Source organism: Carassius carassius, chromosome 37 (genome assembly GCF_963082965.1).
Source record: "Carassius carassius chromosome 37, fCarCar2.1, whole genome shotgun sequence".
Classification (NCBI taxonomy): Eukaryota; Metazoa; Chordata; class Actinopteri; order Cypriniformes; family Cyprinidae; genus Carassius; species Carassius carassius.
Genome location: NC_081791.1, coordinates 6,962,371 through 6,984,980, shown reverse-complemented (window position 1 = coordinate 6,984,980; position 22,610 = coordinate 6,962,371). Strand labels below are relative to the sequence as shown.

Below are 22,610 nucleotides of genomic sequence, written 5' to 3'. Positions count from 1 at the left end.
CTGTCACTCATCACGTCCTGTGACTGTGAATGACTTTCAAAGAAACTAAGAGTTACATAGAAGAAAATGTGTTGTGCCTGATGAGATGGAGCTGCTTCTAATTAATTCAAGACGATGTTATTACAAAGTTACAATCATTTTACTGCTGCAATATAGTGTTGGAATAACGGTATTCTCTGATTTATGTGTGATCAAAACGAGTCTGAGTGCCTCTATCAAGAGATCACCTATGATTGCACCTGTAAGAGTTATTTTTGATCCACAGAGATCCCCCCCCCCCACACACACACACACACATGGCTTGACTTACAGTCAGAGGACTTTTAAACTGGTTGTGCTGGTCAGACAGGTCGGGCTGTGCGAGGCTGAAGTGGGAGTGTGTTGTGTTTTTTTCTGTCAGTTCTGATGCCAGTAATGGAAATAAATGTCTCATCGTCATTTCTGTGACTATGCACCTAGTTGTAGTTTAAAAATAGTGTCTCTTTTAGCATTTATGCACTGAAAAGACTGGTGGTGGTAAATAGACCTTATAAAAGACATGGTGGGGCTCTTTTGACTTGAGCCAGTAAATAACCCCCTAGCAACTGCTTAGCACAGTTATGAAGCACTTTAACCACCTTAACAACTGCATGGCAGCAGCCTGGCATCACAGTGGCATGTTTCGCAAAGGCAAACACCATTTGTAAGTTCTACACAGAGCTTTAAACAAGGATTTCTATGTAAGACAACCCCAAAGCAATGCATTGAACTGAAGAACTTGTAATGTAACATCAAGAAGGTCTTTAAACTTCAAAGTTCAATTCAAGAACCCTGTACAGTAAAATAATAGTTCTTGGTAAGTAATGTGATTTTATGGTCTGAACTGAACCACTGAAGAGCCTTTTAAGGGTTTGTCAGCAACTCCTTCACCCTTTTTGTTCTGCATACATTACATGAACAAGTGACAAATTGCAAAAACCAAAAACCTAAAATTATCTTTGACGTGCCAGCATTTCTTCCTCACTGCATAATGATTAGGCAGCTACAGGAAGTAATTAACTGCAGTCAAATATTGAGCAAGAGTCTACATCATTTAAGGAAAACATGCACCGCTTAAATGGTGCCTTGTCCTAAAATACAGTTAGGTTAGCAGTTCACAACTATTAATAATTACTATTAGTGTTGCTCATACGCCATGATTTATTCCCTTATAAACGTTCAGACTTATAGAGTATTATCGAGACCTGCTTTTTATGTGAGAACATCAATATTAGATCAAATGCAATGCCTATTATTTTAAGAAATTAAACACTTTCCCTGCAATTACCCCTAAAAATCTAAGATGGAAATACCATGGTATTTTAATATTACAAAATACTTGAAAAAATACTATGAAATTCTCATGATAAAAGGTTTAGGGTCTATAAGATTTTTTTTTTTTCTTGCTCACCAAAGCTGCATTTATTTAAGTAGAAATTCAGTTAAAATAGCAAAGTTGTGAAATATTATTAAACACATTTTTTCGATGTGAATATATTTTAAAATGTAATTTATTTCTGTGATGTGCAGCTGTGTTACTCCAGTCTTCAGTGTCACGTGATCTTTCAGAAATCATTCTGATATACTGAATTTATTTTCAGTACTGAAAACAGCTGTGCTGCTAATCTTATGTGGAAACCGTGAGGTAATTTTTCAGGACTCTGATGATTAAAAAAAATAAACTTTTGTAATATTATAATTGTTTTTACTGCTATATTTGATCAGTTTAATGCGTCACTTTCTTAATAAAGTGTTTATTTATTTTAAAAAACAAACCTCCCTGACCTCAGTGACCTGGATGATAGGGTTAGTTCATGAAGACTTAATTAAAAAAATGATTTCTCCCATCAGACAACCAGTTTAGTTAGTAGTCGGTCTCACAACTCACAGTTTCCTTAGAAGCAGATTCATACTTGCACATATTTTCCTACAGACGCTCAGTCTCACAGCTTTGAAGGAAGATGTCCAAGCACACACACTCACTCACTCACACACACACACACATTCCTGTGTGCATTCCACTGCACATCTGCTTGTCTATCACTTTTATTAGTATATTTGTTGGACTGTTTCTGTTGAGCTGGCTCAAAGTAATGCTATTGTTTGCCTTTCTGAGTAGGAGTACCAAAAATGCATGCATACAAACACACACACACTGCTTGCCTCAATGCACACAAACACACACATGCATTCATGTTTTATTTATATCTTACATTTATTTATTGTACTATACATTCTCATAACAGGTGTTATAAACATATTTGGTACTGAATGATTACTATATTCATAGATTTACAAGGCGCTTCAAATAGCGTGATATTATTATCATACTTTTTTGGTACGATTATTTATATCCGCAGCACACCAAAGGTGGGAAAACACCATGTCGCTCAATTCTGCCTTAAGTTCCTTTCCCGAGGCTGCTGAGTCTGGGCCGACAGGTCATTTCTGGGAATGCCAAGCAATGCTGGAATAATCCAGGGCGGAATATAGTACGTGTTGTGTTATCAGGAAGGGAATGCTAAGGAAAAAGAAATGTGGGAGTCATGTCATTTCCTGCAGTTCAGTGGAGCGCTGTGCATCGTGTACACTGGGTTTGGGTGGAAACATGCTGATGTTGAGAGCTCGGGGAAGCAAAAACACGTTTGGCATCCAGGGCTGCGGTGCCAGGATGTTCCTCCTCTCCATTTCAAGATCCTAAAATGGGGCTGAGGAGATCCTGGTCTGTGTCAGAACGTGTCAGGACATCGTTCGCCGTGTAAATGACTCCAGCGGGTCACTCCTGGCCATTCTCTCGCTGCTCCCATACAGTTTTACATCTTAATATTCACATCATGTCGCCTCTTTTGATAATATTACTTATGCTCGTATGCTCACCAAGGCTGCATTATTTGTTCAGAAATAAATTAAAAACAGTAATATGACAATATTGTTATATCAAAAAATATATTTACTATAAGCGTTTTCTGTTTTAATATGTATGTACTTGTAATTTATTCTTGTCATGGCAAAACTGCATTTTCGGCAGTCAGTTGAAAAGTAGAAAATAAACATATAAAATAGTCCACAGTGGCTTAAATATAATAGATTTGTATAGATTCTAACATATCTTCGGCATGATTTACGAACAGAAAAAAAATGTTTTATCCTATTTTTGACGTTTAAATATCAGCCCGTCCAGCTTTGATGTTGGAGACTAATAGGAAATAATATAACTAATATTATTAAAATCGGATAAAATAATAAATGAGAATAAAATAAATGTATGTATGAATGTTTATAATTTATATAATAGTAGTCATACTATTCAAAGTCTACCATTCAAAAGAGTACAATGTTAAATTTTTGTTTAAAGAGTAAAATTGTCCTCTTCTCAACACTGCTGCATTGATCTGCTAAATAATAAACTAAAAATGTAATATTGTGAAATATTATTACAATTTAAAAATATCAGTTTTCTGTTCTAATATATCTTAAAATGTAATTTATTCCTGTTGTTGTGAAAAGCTGAATTTTCATAAAATAAATATCACACATTGGCTTAAATACAGTATTTCAGTAGATTTTAACATACAATTAACTCAGTGAACACGGTGCATTAAAACTGAGATTTTTAACAGAAGAATTACATATTTTCAATGCATCTTTAGTCATTTTTTTTTACATGAAATTTAAAATAACCATATCATTTTATTATAATTAATTTAATTTAAAAAATCATTTAAAATAGATGTTTTCTGTGAATATATTATAAAAAGGTCATTTATTCCTGTGCTCAAATCTGTATTTTCAGCATCATTCCTGCAGTCTTCAGCGTCACATGATTCTTCAGAAATCATGCGGACGTGCTGAATTGCTGCTCAAGAAACATTTCTCATTATTAGCCTCTCGTGATCTCATTTCTTATTCTGTTTCGCAGTTCTTGCTCTTGCATAACACTCCAGCTCAGCGGTACATATTGTTCCTGACCGGTTGAAGTCAGCCGTGACTCATTTTCGCCGCTGCTGATTGGTCTGCTGTAGAAAGCTTTTTTGTTCTGTGACTTTTGTGTCAGAATATCAGCGACAAAGCAGTCACAATTCACAGGAATACAATAGTAAGTGTGCTTTGCATGAGTCACTGTTTCTGAAGCACTGGATCTTGTGAGTGTGATGACTGATATCAGTGCGGTGAGAGCCCAGATATGCACCGACATACATGTACAGCTGCTTTGTGATTTTCCTGTCTGCTCTGTGTGAGGGGAAGGCAGTCCGTCCCATTGAGTCACTGGTACTATGCAAATATTCTTAAAGCAGCATGCAAAAGTTATGGAAATCAGGCCGACTTTATATCACTGTGGAATGTGCCATAAGGGAAACACTGGAACATGTGCTCGCGCTGATACACTCTCTCTCTCCATCCCTTTTCTCTTTCTTTGTATATTCACCTGCTTTCTTCTGCCTTCTCCACCAGTGGAAATGTCCTGCAATTGATTTAAACAGCATCAATTCTTAAATCAAAGCCATGTAGGGTGACTTCTCAGTAACTTTAATGATATTTTAATGAGTTTTATTAAGGCTATGAAGAATATTTAAAGCACTCTCTCTCTCTCTCTCTCTCTCTCTCACACACACACACACACACACACACACACACACAATGAAAAAATGTTTTAGCATCACAAAAAACATACATTGGTTAAAGAATGTAATGAGAATTATACTAAATTGCAAGACACCCATAAAAGACTTCATAGACATTTCTATTTCAAATAAATGCTGTACTTTTGAACTTCCTATTAATCAAAGAATCATGAAAAAACTGTTTTCAGTATTAATAATAATAAGAAATATTAACTACAATGAAAGCAGTAAATCAGTATATTAGAGTGATTTCTGAAGGATCATGTGACACTGAAGACTGCAGTAAAGATGCAAAAAAAGTTCAGCTTTGATCACAGGAATAAATGACATTTTACAATAGATTCAGTTAGAAAAGTTATTTTGAATTATAATTATATTTTACAATGTTACCATTTTACTATATTTTTGAATTATTATTTTTGGATCTAGTTTCACATATATTTTTAGTTTTTTTTTTCTTTTTTTTCGTTCTAATAATGAATTTCCCTGCATGTCTCTGTCCATCCAGAAGACTCGGTGTGGTCTCCCACAGGCCCCGCCCCCATGGACCTGCGTGTAGGTGAGCGTCTGGTGCGTCCGGGTTCGGACCCGGCCTTCCTGTCGCCCCTGCACCCCCCTCTGCTGATCAACCCCTTCAATCCGCAGCACTGTTCCCAGTACAGCCAGCAGCAGCTGCAGCGCATACAGGTGCACCTCACACTGATCTCTGTGCAGTCAGAGACAGAGACACCTGACATACCACCACAACACAAGAACCTGAACATTATTTACAACATTAATACCTGTAATTCATAGCATCAGACAAGCAGGGAAGTCTTTTCTGCTAACTGGTTCTTTTAAGTTAGCCCAATAGGGCACATTTTATGGTTAGGGTTAGTTTATTTGACTGATGATTATCCAGTTGGTTTTACACCTGTATACAGCCATTTCAGAGTCTAGTTAGGGTACAACAGGGCTAAAGGTGCTTTTGGTATATTCGTATAAACCACTAAATGGCACAAAAACATGGCGTGGCACTTTCCAAAACATCTGCTTTTCAAGATGCACGTATATATTCAAGTCAAGTCAAGTCACCTTTATTTATATAGTGCTTTAAACAAAATACATTGCGTCAAAGCAACTGAACAACATTAATTAGGAAAACAGTGTCAATAATGCAAAATGATAGTTAAAGGCAGTTCATCATTGAATTCAGTGATGTCATCTCTGTTCAGTTAAATAGTGTCTGTGCATTTATTTGCAATCAAGTCAACGATATCGCTGTAGATGAAGTGTCCCCAACTAAGCAAGCCAGAGGCGACAGCGGCAAGGAACCGAAACTCCATCGGTGACAGAATGGAGAAAAAAACCTTGGGAGAAACCAGGCTCAGTTGGGGGGCCAGTTCTCCTCTGACCAGACGAAACCAGTAGTTCAATTCCAGGCTGCAGCAAAGTCAGATTGTGCAGAAGAATCATCTGTTTCCTGTGGTCTTGTCCTGGTGCTCCTCTGAGACAAGGTCTTTACAGGGGATCTGTATCTGGGGCTCTAGTTGTCCTGGTCTCCGCTGTCTTTCAGGGATGTAGAGGTCTTTTCTAGGTGCTGATCCACCATCTGGTCTGGATACGTACTGGATCCGGGTGACTGCAGTGACCCTCTGATCTGGACACAGACTGGATCTGGTGGCTACGGTGACCTCGGAACAAGAGAGAAACAAACAAATATTAGCGTAGATGCTATTCTTCTAATGATGTAGCAAGTACATAGGTTGTTATGGGAAGTGTTCCCGGTTCCGGTTTACCTAATTAATGCAGCCTAAAACTCCTTTAACGGATTTGGATATTAAAAGCATATTAGTACAGTATGTTATGTGTAAGCCAAGTTAAAGAGATGGGTCTTTAATCTAGATTTAAACTGCAAGAGTGTGTCTGCCTCCCGAACAATGTTAGGTAGGTTATTCCAGAGTTTAGGCGCCAAATAGCAAAAGGATCTGCCGCCCGCAGTTGATTTTGATATTCTAGGTATTATCAAATTGCCTGAGTTTTGAGAACGTAGCGGACATAGACGATTATAATGTATAAGGAGCTCATTCATATAATGAGATGCTAAACCATTCGGGGCTTTATAAGTAATAAGCAATATTTTAAACTCTATACAATGTTTGATCGGGAGCCAGTGCCGTGTTGACAGGACCGGGCTAATATGGTCATACTTCCTGGTTCTAGTAAGAACTCTTGCTGCTGCATATTGGACTAGCTATAGTTTGTTTACTAAGCGTGCAGAACAACCACCCAATAAAGCATTACAATAATCTAACCTTGAGGTCATAAATGCATGGATTAACATTTCTGCATTTGACATTGAGAGCATAGGCCTTAATTTAGAAATATTTTTGAGATGGAAAAATGAAGTTTTACAAATGCTAAGGAAAAGATTGCGATCAAATAGCACACCTAGGTTCCTAACTGATGACGAAGAATTGACAGAGCAGCCATCAAGACTTAGACAGTGTTCTAGCTTATTACAAACAGAGTTTTTAGGTCCTATAATTAACGCCTCTGTTTTTTCAGAATTTAGCAGTAAGAAATTACTCGTCATCCAGTTTTCATCATCAACTATGCATTCTATTAGTTTTTCAAATTGGTGTGTTTCACCGGGCCGCGAAGAAATATAGAGCTGAGTATCATCAGCATAACAGTGAAAGCTAACACCATGTTTCCTGATGATATCTCCCAAGGGTAAGATATAAAGCGTGAAGAGTAGCGGCCCTAGTACTGAGGCTTGAGGTACTCCATACTGCACTTGTGATCGATAGGATACATCTTCATTCACTGCTACGAACTGATGGTGGTCATACAAGTATGATTTAAACCATGTTAATGCACTTCCATTAATGCCAACAAAGTGTTCGAGTCTATGCAAAAGAATGTTGTGGTCAATTGTGTCAAACGCAGCACTAAGATCCAATAAAACTAATAGAGAGATACACCCACGATCAGATGATAAGAGCAGGTCATTTGTAACTCTAAGGAGAGCAGTCTCAGTTCTATGATACGGTCTAAATCCTGACTGGAAATCCTCACATATACCATTTTTCTCTAAGAAGGAATATAATTGTTTAAAAGATACTTTTTCTAGTATCTTGGACAGAAAAGGGAGATTTGAGATTGGTCTATAATTAACTAGTTCTTTGGGGTCAAGTTGTGTTTTTTTGATGAGAAGCTGAATAACAGCCAGTTTGAAGGTTTTGGGGACATATCCTAATGACAATGAGGAATTAATAATAGTCAGAAGAGGATCTATGACTTCTGGAAGCACCTTTTTTAGGAGCTTAGATGGTATAGGGTCTAACATACATGTTGGTTTAGATGATTTAACAAGTTTATACAATTCTCACTCTCCTATAGTAGAGAATGAGTGGAACTGTTCCTCAGGGGGTCTATAGTGCACCGTCTAATGCGATACTGTAGCTGACGGCTGAATGGTTGCAATTTTATCTCTAATAGTATCGATTTTAGAAGTAAAGTAGTTCATAAAATCATTACTGCTGTGATGTTGGGAAATGTCAACACTTGTTGAGGCTTTATTTTTCGGTAATTTAGTCACTGTATTGTATAAATACCTGGGGTTATGTTTGTATTCTTCTAAAAGAGAAGAAGAGTAATCGGATCAAGCAGTTTTTAATGCTTTTCTGTAGGATACGTTACTTTCCCGCCAAGCAATACGAAATACCTCTAGTTTTGTTTTCCTCCAACTGCGCTCCATGTTTCGGGCTGCTCTCTTTAGGGTGCGAGTATGCTCAGTACACCATGGTGTCAAACTGTTTTCCTTAACCTTCCTTAAGCGTAAAGGAGCAACTGTATTTCAAGTGCTAGAAAAGAGAGAGTCCATAGTTTCTGTTACATCATCAAGTTGTTCTGAGGTTTTGGATATGCTAAGGAGCTTGGATACATCAGGAAGATTACTTAAAAAGCAGTCTGTTGTGGTAGAAGTGATGGTTCTTCCATACTTGTAACAAGAAGTAGAATTTACAATTTTGGCTATATGAAGTTTGCACAAAACTAAATAATGATCTGAGATATCATCACTTGGCTGCATAATTTCAACACTATCAACATCAATTCCATGTCATTATCAACATGGATATTAAAATCACCAACTATTAAAACTTTATCTGCAGCCAGAACTAACTCGGATGTAAAATCACCAAACTCTTTAATAAAGTCTGTATGGTGCCCTGGTGGCCTGTATACAGTAGCCAGTACAAACATAACAGGGGATTTATCATTAACATTTGTTTCTCTGGATAATGTTATATGAAGCACCATTACTTCAAACGAGTTATACTTGAAGCCTGTCCTCTGAGAAATCCTGAAAACTTTGTTATAAATTGAAGCAACACCTCCCCCTTTGCCTTTTAGACGCAGCTCATGTTTATAACAGTAATCTTGGGGGGTGGACTCATTTAAAATAATGTAATCATCAGGTTTTAGCCAGGTTTCTGTCAAACAGAGCACATCTAAATTATGATCAGTGATCATATTATTTACAAAAAGTGTTTTCGTAGAAAGGGACCTGATATTAAATAAGCCAAGCTTTATCATTTGTTTATCCATATTGCTCTGGTTTTTATTTGTTGAACCTCAATTAAATTGTTAATCTTAACTTGGTTTGGACGTTTTTTGTATTTTCTAGTTCGGGGAACAGACACAGTCTCTATAGTGTGATATCTAGGTAAGAGAGTCTCTATGTGCTGAGAATTAACTGACCTCTGTGACGTGAGGCAGCTAGCAGACGGTCGGTTTAGCCAATCTGTCTTCTTCCTGATTCGTCTGATCCTTTGCCCACAGCAGTGCACAGTTGATTCTGTGCTTAATTAATTGAATATTTTCGCATCTGAATATGATTTTCAGTTTTAAGATAATTAAAGCAACAGTTTTTAAATAATGAAAGAATGTGTAAAGTACACATCTATGGTATTTTAAATTCATGGGTAAAAAGCGTCCCTGCTCCCTGCTATTGGGGCTAAAGCTGCACAGTAAAAGTTAATGATTTATTTCCACACTAGATCTGTTGCTCCACAAATGTTTAATATAAAATATATATATGTATTCTGCAATTATACATTTTAGGCGCAGTAAAAAGCAAAAACTTTTCTTAAGGCGTCCTTTAACCCCATCGTACCCTAACACCTAGCATTAGATTAGCATTAGCTCATTTTTACCTGGACAGTGAGTTTAAAAGCAATTTATATATAATTGGTTGCTAAATTGTTTAACAAATAATTAAATTCATGAATAGAATAAATTCATGATCAAATAGATGTATTATCCAAATTTTTTTCATGAATGAGACCCAATGGATGTGTATTTACTAGGGACTTAATGAGCTTGATAAACTAATCAGCACTTTGAATTATGAATAATTATGACTGACATCTATGACCTCTTTTTTGTAGTCCTATAACATGGAGCAGCATCTACGAGACCAGGAACTAGCAAAACAACAGCTACAGCAGCTTAAAAACAAGGACAAGAGTCAACAGAGTGAGTAACACACACACACACACACACACACAAACACAATAACACTTACATAGCTGCTGTTCACAGACAAACTATGTAGCTACTTACTTAAACACAGAGTGAATGTCTAAAAGAATGACTAGTGGTCACCAAACATAGTACTGTGTGCTAGTTTGAGGTTGGGGTTAGTTTGATTAGCAAGACAGATATGAGATTCTGTTTTTGTCATTTCATGAATGAAATGCCTTTAAAATGAGGCATTTGGATTTGGGCTGTGCGATTAATCGAAATCGAATCGAAATCGCGATTTGAGATGTTGTGATTTGCTAATCGCAAAAGCCTGCGATGTGGACGCGATATTATTCTGTTCCAGAGCATATGCATGACTGTCAGCCTTACTAACAGATAGAGTGAGCGCACCTCCGTTCTCCCCAATCAGCACTAGCCAACTGTGTAAACGCCCACCATTTAAAAAAAAGAATAAAAAAAAAAAAAAAAAAATATATATATATATATACAATATATATATATATATATATATATATATATATACAGTATATATATATATATATATATATATATATATATATATATATATATATATATATATATATAAATATATATATATATATATATATATATATATATATATATATATATATATATATATAAATATTTTAAATAAATATTTATTTTAATAACTTCGTAAATTCTATAATATATATAGAACCCCTCCCAAAACACAATTGAAAGGATTTCAGGGTTATAATGGGAATTGTATTGGATAGAACAACAGTAATTCCTATTGGAATAATGCCAAAAACAAAAAGGAATCTTGTAATGGTTTCATGGAAACTGTAAGAATTTCTGTTTTGTTCTTTTTGTTGTTGTTTTTTTCAGCAGGGTAATGATACTCATACTGTGCTGCAGATTATTGACAATATTGAGCTGAAGCTTGACTTTGCAAATGTAAAATCGCAAATCAAATCGCAATCACAATATCTGTCAAAAAAAATCGCAATTAGATATTTTCCCCATATCGCACAGCCCTAACTTGGATGACTGATCACTCAGATGTCACTAACATGCATCTTAAGCACCAAGAAAGAGATTGACATTTTAATTTGCCACAGTTCTTCAACTAAGAAGAATCGAACAGGTGCTGTGCACAAGTACTGTAGGTTGTGTTGTGGAGGCCGAACAAAAAAAGGTGCGATCATTTTTCTCAGTCGATTTAGTACATAAATCGACTGAGGAAAAGAGTTTTCGATTGTGCCAGTGCCCTTTTTAATAGTAGCTCAACTGAAACGGCTGCCTCAGGAAGTAGCTCTGAGAGTAAAAACAAAACTTTGTGGTTGAAAACACATGGGAGGAGTCTGCACTGAACATGGATCCCTGTTGTTCTAGAAGAGTATTTACTCTCTCACTGCTGCCAGTGACCTGCCAGTTACAGCAACTACAGATCGTGTCATGCTACAACATACAATACCATGGAGCAGACATACATGAATGGATAGATGCTAAAACCATAGTACTGTGGTGGATTTCATGGCGCTGAATAATAGTTAACATATCTGCATGTATTTACCTGCTACTCCAAGTTATTTAAAATATTACCATGACATTTCTACGATATACCGGATCACGGAAAAAACCTTGGTGCCATGTCCAAAACATAGGTAGAAGGATAGATAGATAGATAGATAGATAGATAGATAGATAGATAGATAGATAGATAGATAGATGATAGGGGTTTTGCACTTTTGCCCTCTGCGTGTTTATGGCAGCACTGTGTGTGTGTGTGTGTGTGTGCAGTAGAATTGCTCCATTGTGATCATGAGCATCTCCAGAGCTGTGTCATGCTGCAGCGCTTGATCACGCTGGCAAACATTAATACCACTTTTGTTGCTGTTTGTTTTTCACTGAATGAGAGCAGTAATTATCCTGTTGAATCGTGTTGCACTGTTACAGTTAAACAGTCTGAAAACTGCTGCTACCAGATTTTCTATTAGATAAACTGCGCGTTAAGCAGATAGTGATTTTATGTAACAGTCAGTGATGTTCTTGTCCAAAAAAAGATAATTTCTGGTGATGCACAATAGTCTCTCACGCGGTAATAATTCACTGCAGCTGGAGTGTTTTATTTTATTTTATTTATTTTTTTATCTAGCTGATGCTATGGCTGTTGTGAGAGAAAGCACCTGCAGAGAGGTAAAATTAATCGCTCAGCACAAACAGTAACCGTGTCAATATTGACCATATTGGTTAGAGCCAACATGATGTAGCCGACACATAAAGGGCGCTCTGGAAGGACAGGGAGGCACTGAGTCAACATGCAGTTTCCTTCCCTCGACCTCACTGCAACCTCGGCCGCACAGCTCTACAATAGAGCTCAACCACTCTCACAGTACAGGCCCTCGATAGAAACATCGCTGACATTTCTCTGTGGGAGAAAACTGGGTCAGTGACTAGTAATCAGTAAAATCAGATTTGCCATGTTTTAAAAAAATTGCATTACTTTAGTTACAGGGCCTATTACAGGGCCAACTAAACTAAAATAGACTATACAAAAATGAATATAAAATAAACAAAAAATTAGGGATGCACGCAATTATCGGACCGATATCCAGATTAGCCGATAATGGCTTTAAATGTCATATCGGTCCGATATGAAAAATTATGCTGATATATCTTGCCGATAAGTTGAATATGTTAACTCGCATGTGCTCAGGGTGTGCTAGCGATTAGATCACCTCCGCAGTGTGAAAATATTGTCTTATCAGATAACGGCAAAATCCAATATCGTGCATCCCTACTAAAAATAACACAACATCATAAAATAAAATAATAAAATAAATTAATTTAAAGTGTAACATTTATTTAAAATATATAAAATAAACTAAAATACATAACAATAAAATAATTTTAAAAATCTAATTTAAAAAATAAAGTAAACAAAAAATATCAATGTAATTAAAAAATAAAACAAATTTAAAACAAATTTTAACATGATAAAAAGTAAATAAAATAAATACATTTTAAATTCATTTAAAATTTTTAAACCTTATTTACTTAAAAAGGCCTTGTCCTGGACCAACTAAACTAAATCAAACTGAAATACAATAAAAATTTGGCAAAATAAAATCTTATATAAAATAAAGAAAATAATTTAATAAAATAAAGAAATACAATTAATATTATTGAAACAATTAAATTAAATTAAAATTAATTTAAAAACAATATTAGTATACTTGACATTGAAATTTGCATTGCCACTTTTTGTTAATAGTGTGGTTTGGCATTATTTCATTGGCTGGTTGTATTTATGGAGGGCCACGCTATTTGAAAATATTGAGAATATTACGATTTTGAACTGAGAATGGTTTGCTTTCTTTGCTTTTAATTGGCCGGTTGTGTTGATTGACAGGTGCTGTGGCCAGTGCATTGGTGAAGCAGAAACTGGCGCAAGTGATTCGGAAGAAGCAGAAGGCGGTGCTAGAGAGGACCAACTCCAACCCTCTGAGCAGCCCGTCCGTCGCCTACCGGTTAGAAACAGTTCTCATATCCACCCACCACTGTTAAAGTACACATGAAAACTACATGCTTTCCTTCAGATCTTAGAAGAAAGGTCTTCTGTGTTTCCTCAGGGAGTTGGTTCCCGATCCTGGCGCTCCTGTGCAGCCGCTCATGTCCTCCACAAATCCAGCTCTCAGCGAAGGGCCTGACGAACCACCCCTGAGACGAGCAAGTATGTCACTGTCACACATATAAACATCACATGACAGTTCATTCTTCAGTATCTATGGATGAGTGTGGAAGCCGTTCAGACAGACTTCCAGTGCCTCTCTTTCCTCCAGGCATGCAGCGCTCTGTTAACGAGGCCTTGTGTAACTTCTCATTTACCTCTGAAAGACACTCCCCTGTCAGCCCCACGGGCAGAACACCGCGACTCTGTCTGTCTGGACGTCCAGTTACTCACATGAAGAGTTTAAAAGTCTTTTTTCCGCTTCTGTAGTGCTAATCATCTCTATAATCATTGCTCATACTTTTATGGGTTCAGGATTTGTAAAAGTCTGTTCACACCAAACACAAATGTAAGGCACAAAAATTCAGTCCAGATTTCACATTCGATCGGTCTGTTCAGACCAGTGCACATAGACTCTCTGACAGTAGGTTAAACAATTGATAAAATAAATATTGGTAAAGTAAACCCCAGACAGGCTGAATGAAAATGCATTCACTCTCTTACAGTAGGTGAAAAAAAGAAATAAAAATAATAAAATAATAAAATAAATATTAATAAAATGAAATTAAAATGCATTCACTCTCTGACAGTAGGTGAAAAAACTAATAAAAATAATAAAATTAATATTAATAAAATTAAATTAAAATGTACTCTCTGTCAATGAAAAAGAAATACATTTAATACATTTAATAAAATTTAAAGAAAGTGCAAATGTACTCTGACAGCTGGTGGAAAAGAAATAAATATAAAGAATAAAATAAAATTTACATGAATAAAATGTAATGAAAATAAAAATCACAGTCAGTCAGTGAAAAGGAAATAAAGAAATAAAAATAATATTAATATTATAATGCAAACGCAAATTCCCTCTCTGACAAGCAGATGGCGCTTATAGAAAAAAGCAGCAAAAAACCCCCCCAAAAGTTCAAATAAGGGAGTCACAGAAAATAAAAGGAAGTCAAACAGTCATTACATGTTTTTAAACAGCCATTCAGATTTTTTATTTGTGATGCAACACCAAAACAAAACAAAAATACTTCCTGTTATTCACTGTCACTTATCAAAAAAGTCTGTTTGTCCCCTTTTTGTAGTTTTAAGTAACAGCGTCAACTCTGGTCATGTGACGAAAAGTTGCTCATTGATTGGCCAGTTTTCTTCGCTATGTGTTGGGAAAGACATTAAGACACCTTTACGTGTCAGTCTAAACAAATGCATTTAAAGTTTAGTACTGAATATCCATCTTGATATGAACAGGCCTCAGGTATTAAACTTGAGATTTCTTTCAAATAGTACAAACATAAACGCTAGACATTTACAATAATGTAAATCCCACAGCCAGCTCAGCTACTTTACTAAATGATTGAGTTGTATGGATGATAAAAAGTGCACAAATCATAATCATGTACGCATAGGGTACAAAATATGATTCTGGAGCCATCAGAAAAAGTGAAATTGTGACTCTTATCAGTCAGCATCGAACAGAGCGTTCTGCAGAAGAACGAGTTTTCAAGTAGTCCTTGAGACAGTTTCCAAATACTTGACCTGTCCACTTCATATCAGTTCAGGATCACTTTGTACTCGATGGTCAAAAGAGGAAGCGTTTAACATGACGCTGTGCAGAGCCACGTCATTGACTGGTAACCATGAGTAAGTACAGCTGTGGGATTACAGATCTCAACACGTCTGCTGCCAGAACTACTGTTTCACAATGATAAAAACAATTAGCAGGAAGTACAGAAGAGATTTCAGAGCCACCTTCTTTTAGACAAAAGCACAGAACTGTGACTGTGTGATCAAACAGAGGAAGTAGATGCTACGTTTACATATACTGTAAGTAGTTACAGGTCAATAGACATGCATGACCACATCTACTGTAAATCAGCTAATTGCTGGGTTGTATCAATGAGCAGACGAATGGTTAAAGGGATAGTTCACCCAAAAATGACAATTCGGACATAATTTCGTCTTCTAAGCATGTTTTAATGAAACCTGAGAGATTTCTGTCAGTTGAAATAAAAAAAGACAATTGAAAGTCCCTTTCACCTAAACTTTGATGCTTCTAAGAGTGTATAAAGACATTGTAAACAACTTTTCTGAAGAAAAACGAGAGCTTTATATGATGAACCGATTTAATTTAGCTGTTATTCACATATAAACATTGCTAAACACACATACATAGAGCTCATTAAATGTAAGCTCAAACGTACTTATCGTACAGAATATTACTGCAGTGGTTTGGTTCCGACCGGGCAAAAAACCTAGGACTAGTTCGCAAAAGTAGCTTTTTAACATATTTGTGAATAACAATTGAACGATTTGATTGACAGCAATGGTTCTTGAGGCAAAGTTGTGCATTATGAGGAGATCTATCAGATGATATGCATATTGTGTTGATATGTGAAACACCACGTGATTACAGAGCCATAAAACTCGTTAGCGCCAACTAGTGGCCGATGTGTTTCAAAATTCTTACAGACCTCTAGGGCCATGAGTCGAACATGCTTTTTGAGATACGCCAATGTATCAAGCTGAAACATTTAAAAGTCCTGAAACATTTCTTTATACTGAGCTAAAATATAAATGTAGAGATATAACAGTTACTGCTAGACGTTAGCAAACATACTAAACATAGCATGCTATCATTGCTAAGAGAAGTTGCACTTTAAAGCATCTCCCCTAAAATCTGAGAAAAAAAAAGTTATCAAAAATTACTCCACTAGTTACCCGCCCTAATCGTCTTCTGACATGTTTGTGTGTGTGTGTGTGTGTGTGTGTGTGTGTGTGCGTCATTTAAATCTCAAGTGTTGATGTGGTTATTTCAGCCCATAGGTTGTCTGTGAAACACATGCTGGTTGTTGTCAGTTTTATTGATGGTACTGTATATTTTCATTTATACACATGGTTGTTATTTGCAGTCACGAATGGTTAGTTTTTAAAGAGCACATTGATGACACATCAACACAGGCGTGTGACACGAACAAACTACAACTGAACCTGCAAAAGTACAGCTAACGATCTTGATGACAGTTCACTAAACGACCCAAACTGACTGAAAACCTCCCTTTGGTTCCGCTCTTGTTGTTTTGTTGTTATCGCAGCCTCAGAGCCCAACCTGAAGGTGAAGCACAAGTTAAAGAAGCACCTGAACACCCGTAAGAGCCCGCTGACCCGTAAAGAGAGCGCTCCGCCGGCCGTCAAACACCGCGTGCCTGATACGCTGGGTAACTACCACACGTCTGCTGTTATGACTGAACTCTTCTGATGTACTCGTATTGTATGTACAGAGACTTATTTAGGTCTTTTTTATAATTTTGTAAAATTAAATGTTAAGGTTTTTTCTTGCTTTTATTTGTACATATTTTATAAGATTATAACCGAATGTTCTCATGTAGGCCTTCTGTTAGTTAAAGTAATGTTGTTGCATATTACATTCATAGTTCAACCAAGAATTACAACTCTTTCATCATTTACTCACCTTTGTGTCGTTCCAAACCTGAAAGACTTTCATTCATCTTTAGATCACACATTAGGATATTTTTATGAGAGATTTCTGTCCGTCTATTGACAGTCGACGCAGCTGCCACTTTGATGCTTCATGACGAGATCATGAAACGAATCCAAAGAATTGAGCAGAGTACATTTCTCAAAGAGACTTGATCGCTTTATATAATGAACAGATTTCATTTAGGCTTTTATTCACATATATCATTAATCAAAGCTAGGGTTGGGCGATTTTTCAGATTTTATCAGTTAATTTAAATTTTATGTTTTGGCACGTTATTTTTTTAGTTTTTTTAGAAATCAAGGAATCACAATTTTGAATAGAAATAATACCAAACATTAGAATTTAACCCTATGACAATATGCCACTGATAACAGTACAAAAGAGTGATCTAGATAGTTCTTTAACTACTAGGGTTAATAAAGTACAAGAAACTTGAATCATGTTGCAGTGGTAAAAACTGACTACCAAATCGTAAAAAATTGAGAATCGGTCTAATGTTTTTAAAATGTTTTTGCCATATCGCCCAGCACACAGCGTTTACGAGGTTTATTCTCACGTTGCACAGCATGTTTGAGCTTCTGAAGCAATCAGGTTTGTTCTTGTGCATCAAGCATGATTGAAATGTTCTGTTTATGTCCGCTTAACCAGTGTTTATATGTGAATAAAAGCCTAAATTAAATCTGTTGATCATATAAAGCAATCAAGTCTTTTAGATAAATTTGGACTAAACTGTTTAATTCATATGGATTGGTTTTACAATGTCTTTCGAAGCACTGAAGTGTTAAATGTGTAGACTATCAATGGAGATATCTCTCAGATTTGATTAAAGTTATCTTCACTTGTGATCTGAAGATGAACAAAAGACTTACAGGTCTGGAACACGGTGAGGGTGAGGAATGATCATGAACAGTCCCTTCAGTACATGTAGTGATGTGAGTCCGTGTGTGAGCCGACAGATGTGTGTGTTTCTCTCAGATTCGTCCCCCGGCAGCAGCAGCACTCCAGTGTCCGGCTGCAGCTCCCCGAACGACAGTCTGCCCCATGAGAACGGAGCGCTGCCCGCCTCCAGCCTGGCCCATGAGGTAACCGTCCTCACACTCCTCAGAGGGCCATCTCGGCTTCCTTATAACGGGACGTTCTGCTAATGCAATCATAAATCCTAACATTAATGGAAAATGGCTCATTATGTAATGATGTAGTCAGTCGGTACAGTTTAAATGTATTAAGCTTCTCCCTTTCTGTTGTGGAAAGGAGGACAAACTCCCAGACACACACACACACACACAGAGAGAGAGGCATGATGGGACAGCTCTTTAATATTCCTCTGGTGGGTGTTGTTTGTAGAGAAAGCGGAGCTCGACAGGGCTTGTTTCAGGAGGTTCCCTCCCTTTGGCATAATGACCTGTTTTACACAAAGACACCGGAGAAGGACAGCTGCAGGCAGCTGCCGGGACACCAGATCTCTCGTTTCCATCCCAAGCCTCCTCATCACTTTATTATCCATTTTTTGGGCTTGCATAAATGCACAGCTCTCTGACGGGTCGCACACAGGAGCCTCGTCCGCTCGCACACAAGAGTAGATCACACAGGTTATTATTTTTAATATATATATATATTTTTAATCCATAGTTAACAAAATATAATTTTTTCTTCAACTGAATCTAATGAATGAAATGTAAAAGTTCTCACTATTAAGTAGTTGCATATTACCAACATATTGGCTCTTCGTTAAATCTTATAAAGTACATATTAATGTCTTGTTTCGACCATATTTTAGATTTCCCTTAATCCTACCTCATACCTAGACTTAACAACTACCTTACTAATTATAAATGAGCGGCAAATTACAGTAGGAGCTTATTGAGGCAAAAGTCTTAGTTAATAGTGATAGTGATTAGTCCCCAAACTAAAGTATTGCTGATTATTATAAAACAAATCAACATCAGATATAAAGGTATCTGTAAATACTATGCATGAATAATGCTTTGCTGAAATATATTACCCGAATTACTTACTTTTAGCTGCATTTCCCCACTAATTCCTGATTTGTGCTTGGTGTGTGTGTTTGTGTGCATGCGTGTGTGCGTGTGTGTGTGTGTGTCAGGCTCAGAGGCTGCTGTTGCAGGACGGCTCTTTAGCTCACTTCACAGTGCAGAATCCCTCGGGTCTCCCCACCATCACGCTCGGCCTCCCCGCCAACACCAAGGTACCACAGTCAGATCACAGACCTGGTTTTCTTACAGCCTGAGTATTGCACAACTTAAACAAACTACAGTTCAAATTATAGTCAAGTACTTTACTTGTGCTTTAGTTTGTTAGCCAGAAAAACAAGTGTCCTTCTTTAAAATATTGCAAAGGATTATTAAAATATAATGATCGAAGATGTAAAGTAAAATGGTTAATTTGACATTACAAAGTGTAGTTAAAAAAAAAATAGGTTAGATAAGAAAAGGTGTAAACTAAGTGGACTTTTATTTCATTGACATTATATTATCTGCAAGTACAGTTATTAAATATTAATTTAAGGTTTAAGTGTGCACAATTAAGCAGACTTCTTTTTCACAAGAGATGTTACTTTTTGAATTTAAATGATAATACCTCGTAGATTTGTTTTTGAATTCTTTTTCTGTTTATAAAATGACAAATGATAATACGGTTAATTCTGTTCCTAGATGATACTTGGTCAGTATAATTCATAGTTAAAAAGTATTACATTTAAAATACATTTATTTCACACAAGTATAGTTCAGTTCAAACCTATTAACATATTTGCTGACATATTGCTCTAGATTTACTGATATAAAAATTATCATTCAACTTTACACAAAGCACATTTCTTCTTATTAAGCCTAAAATGTGTTTTAAAAGTCACTGTTGATGAGGATTGTACTATCTTAGACTGCGCTAACTTTAAAAAAAAAATACCACTTTGAATTAAAAAATCACTCCCAAAGTAAGATTCTCAGATAACACGGGAATAGCTCAAATGTGTTATTTTACATATGAATCTAATGAATTAAGGCTAGTTCTCATACAGTTTAAACATCACGTGTTGACAAAATACAGTTTTGCGTTTTGATGGTTTCATGTTGTCTTAGTTGCATTAATTAATAATTATTTTTTTTAAATGTGTCAGTGCTAACTTAAGGGTCATTTAGAATCAGTGTAATGTATTTTTACAGGGGTAATGCATCGTCTGATAATATTACTGTGAGTTATTTTGAGGCTGCAGTGAACTGTGTTGTGAAGTGGACTCTTGTGGTGGTGTGTCTGCAGGCGGAGAGTGAGCTGGGCTCGCTGAAGCTGGGTCGTGTGCCCGGGGTGTCAGGGGCGTCCCCCGTGATGCTTCCTCTGGGTGTGGAAGAGCAGAGCGGGCTCATACAGCCCGTCCTCATCCTGGAGCCCTCTGGACTCATACACACCCCTCTCCTGGCCGGTGAGGGATCTGAACACAGCCTCAATCACTCTCAGAGGAGATGCTTGATGTGTGCGCCATCTAGTGGTCACTGCTTGAAACAACAGTCTAGCTGATGGGAATAATGCAACAGTGACAAGTTATTTTTTTAGATTATAAACTACATTTAATTATTTATTTTGTATTCGTAGTGTGTAGTTTTTTTATTTGTTTTACACAACAAACAAATGTAGGACATCAGGAAAAATATACATTTCTATTCTAATGTTTGGAGTCGGTAAGGTTTATATAATCTTATTTAAAAACATGATTTATGTATTTTTAATTTAATTAAATGTTATATTTTTTATGAAATTAATATTTTTAATTGGCAAGGAGACATTAAATTGATTAGTAGTGACAGTAAAAATAAAGTCTTAAATTATAAAAAAAAATAATTGTAATTTTTCTTTTTTCTTTTTTTAAATGCAAATGTTCAAATGCATGCTGTTCTTTTTAATGATGCTGACAATTCAGATATGCATTACAGGAACACTTTTTTTTTTAAGTTTTAAAATAGAAAACTGTAGTTTTAAATGAATTATATTTCATTTTAAAAATAACTATTTTAAAAGATATTACACAATATTAATATCAATATACTATACAAAATGAATGTACTGTATTTGTGTTAAAATAAACAAAACCTTGACGTGACTTCTTTCAAAAACAGTTTAGATTTGATAATATTTATTTCTTTTTATTATTGATTATATTTTCAGATTTTATTTATCAGAAAATATAAGTTATTATTACGAAAACAAAAAACCTAAACATAAAATAAATGGCACAGTCCTATATTTAAATACAAAATCAATATAAAAAATATAATTACATAAGTATGTATTTATAATTCACGTACTATACTTCACTGAGTTCCTGATGGCATATTGTTATATTAAAGATAGTGTGGATCATGTTTATTTTCTCTTTTGTGTAATCTGAACTGTGTGGCATGATATTTTTGATATCTAGCAGGAATTGTAATCAGATTAGTTTGTGATCAGTTCCAGGTCTGGGTCCGGTTCCCCTTCAGTTCAGTGCGTCTGGTCCTCACAAGCCTCTGAGCCGGACCCGCTCCGAGCCGCTGCCCCAGAGTCCCCGTGCGCTCCACCCTCACCTGCTCCAGCAGCAGACGCACAGCGCTCAGATCCTGGAGAGACTCAAGCAGCAGACGCACCTGGGCAAGGTGCACATCACACTTTACTCTACCACAGGGAGGATGCAATCAAGAAATGCTATTTATTTAACAAACCTCATCCGAAAGGCATTCATATTTGATTTGAAATGCAATAGAAACCAAATATTGGAAAGGCTTTTTTTTCGTGTTTTGGATTGGTCTGGATCTCCGTCTGTGTGCCGCAGCTCATGTCAAAGTCCAGTGAGAAGCCTCGCCTCCGGCAGATCCCGTCAGAGGACATGGACTCAGAGGAGGTGGGGCCATCAGCGGGCGACGCCCACCAGGGCAGGGTGAGGGCGGAGTCTCAGAGAGAGCTGGAGAGCCAAGAGGAGCAGCTCAACCTGCAACACACCGTCATTCTCAACCAGGTCAGACACAAACCACCACATGCTTGAGGAGAATAAGCCGTATACGTTTTGTCGTGCCAAAAACATCTGCCAAAATGTTATCACATATCACTTAAAATTAAAAAATGTAAATATATAAAAATATAAAGAAAATGTAAATATAATAATAATTCTGTGCAGATGAAGGTCACAAAAACATTTTATTTAATGTTTATGAAAGATACTTGGATGCTTATC

At 36.4% G+C, this 22,610-nt stretch overlaps 1 protein-coding gene across 1 annotated transcript in view; it reads left to right on the top strand.

Moving 5' to 3' along the window:
* Positions 1-22,610, top strand: part of LOC132117910 (histone deacetylase 7-like) — an 81,727-nt gene that overhangs the window by 37,030 nt on the left and 22,087 nt on the right. The window contains exons 3-12 of the mRNA XM_059527271.1: positions 5,149-5,327; positions 10,076-10,163; positions 13,570-13,687; positions 13,790-13,890; positions 16,986-17,108; positions 18,368-18,474; positions 19,497-19,598; positions 20,669-20,828; positions 21,854-22,035; positions 22,212-22,394. Of these exons, the coding sequence (XP_059383254.1) occupies positions 5,149-5,327; positions 10,076-10,163; positions 13,570-13,687; positions 13,790-13,890; positions 16,986-17,108; positions 18,368-18,474; positions 19,497-19,598; positions 20,669-20,828; positions 21,854-22,035; positions 22,212-22,394 (1,343 nt within the window). The remainder of the gene's footprint in view (positions 1-5,148; positions 5,328-10,075; positions 10,164-13,569; positions 13,688-13,789; positions 13,891-16,985; positions 17,109-18,367; positions 18,475-19,496; positions 19,599-20,668; positions 20,829-21,853; positions 22,036-22,211; positions 22,395-22,610) is intronic.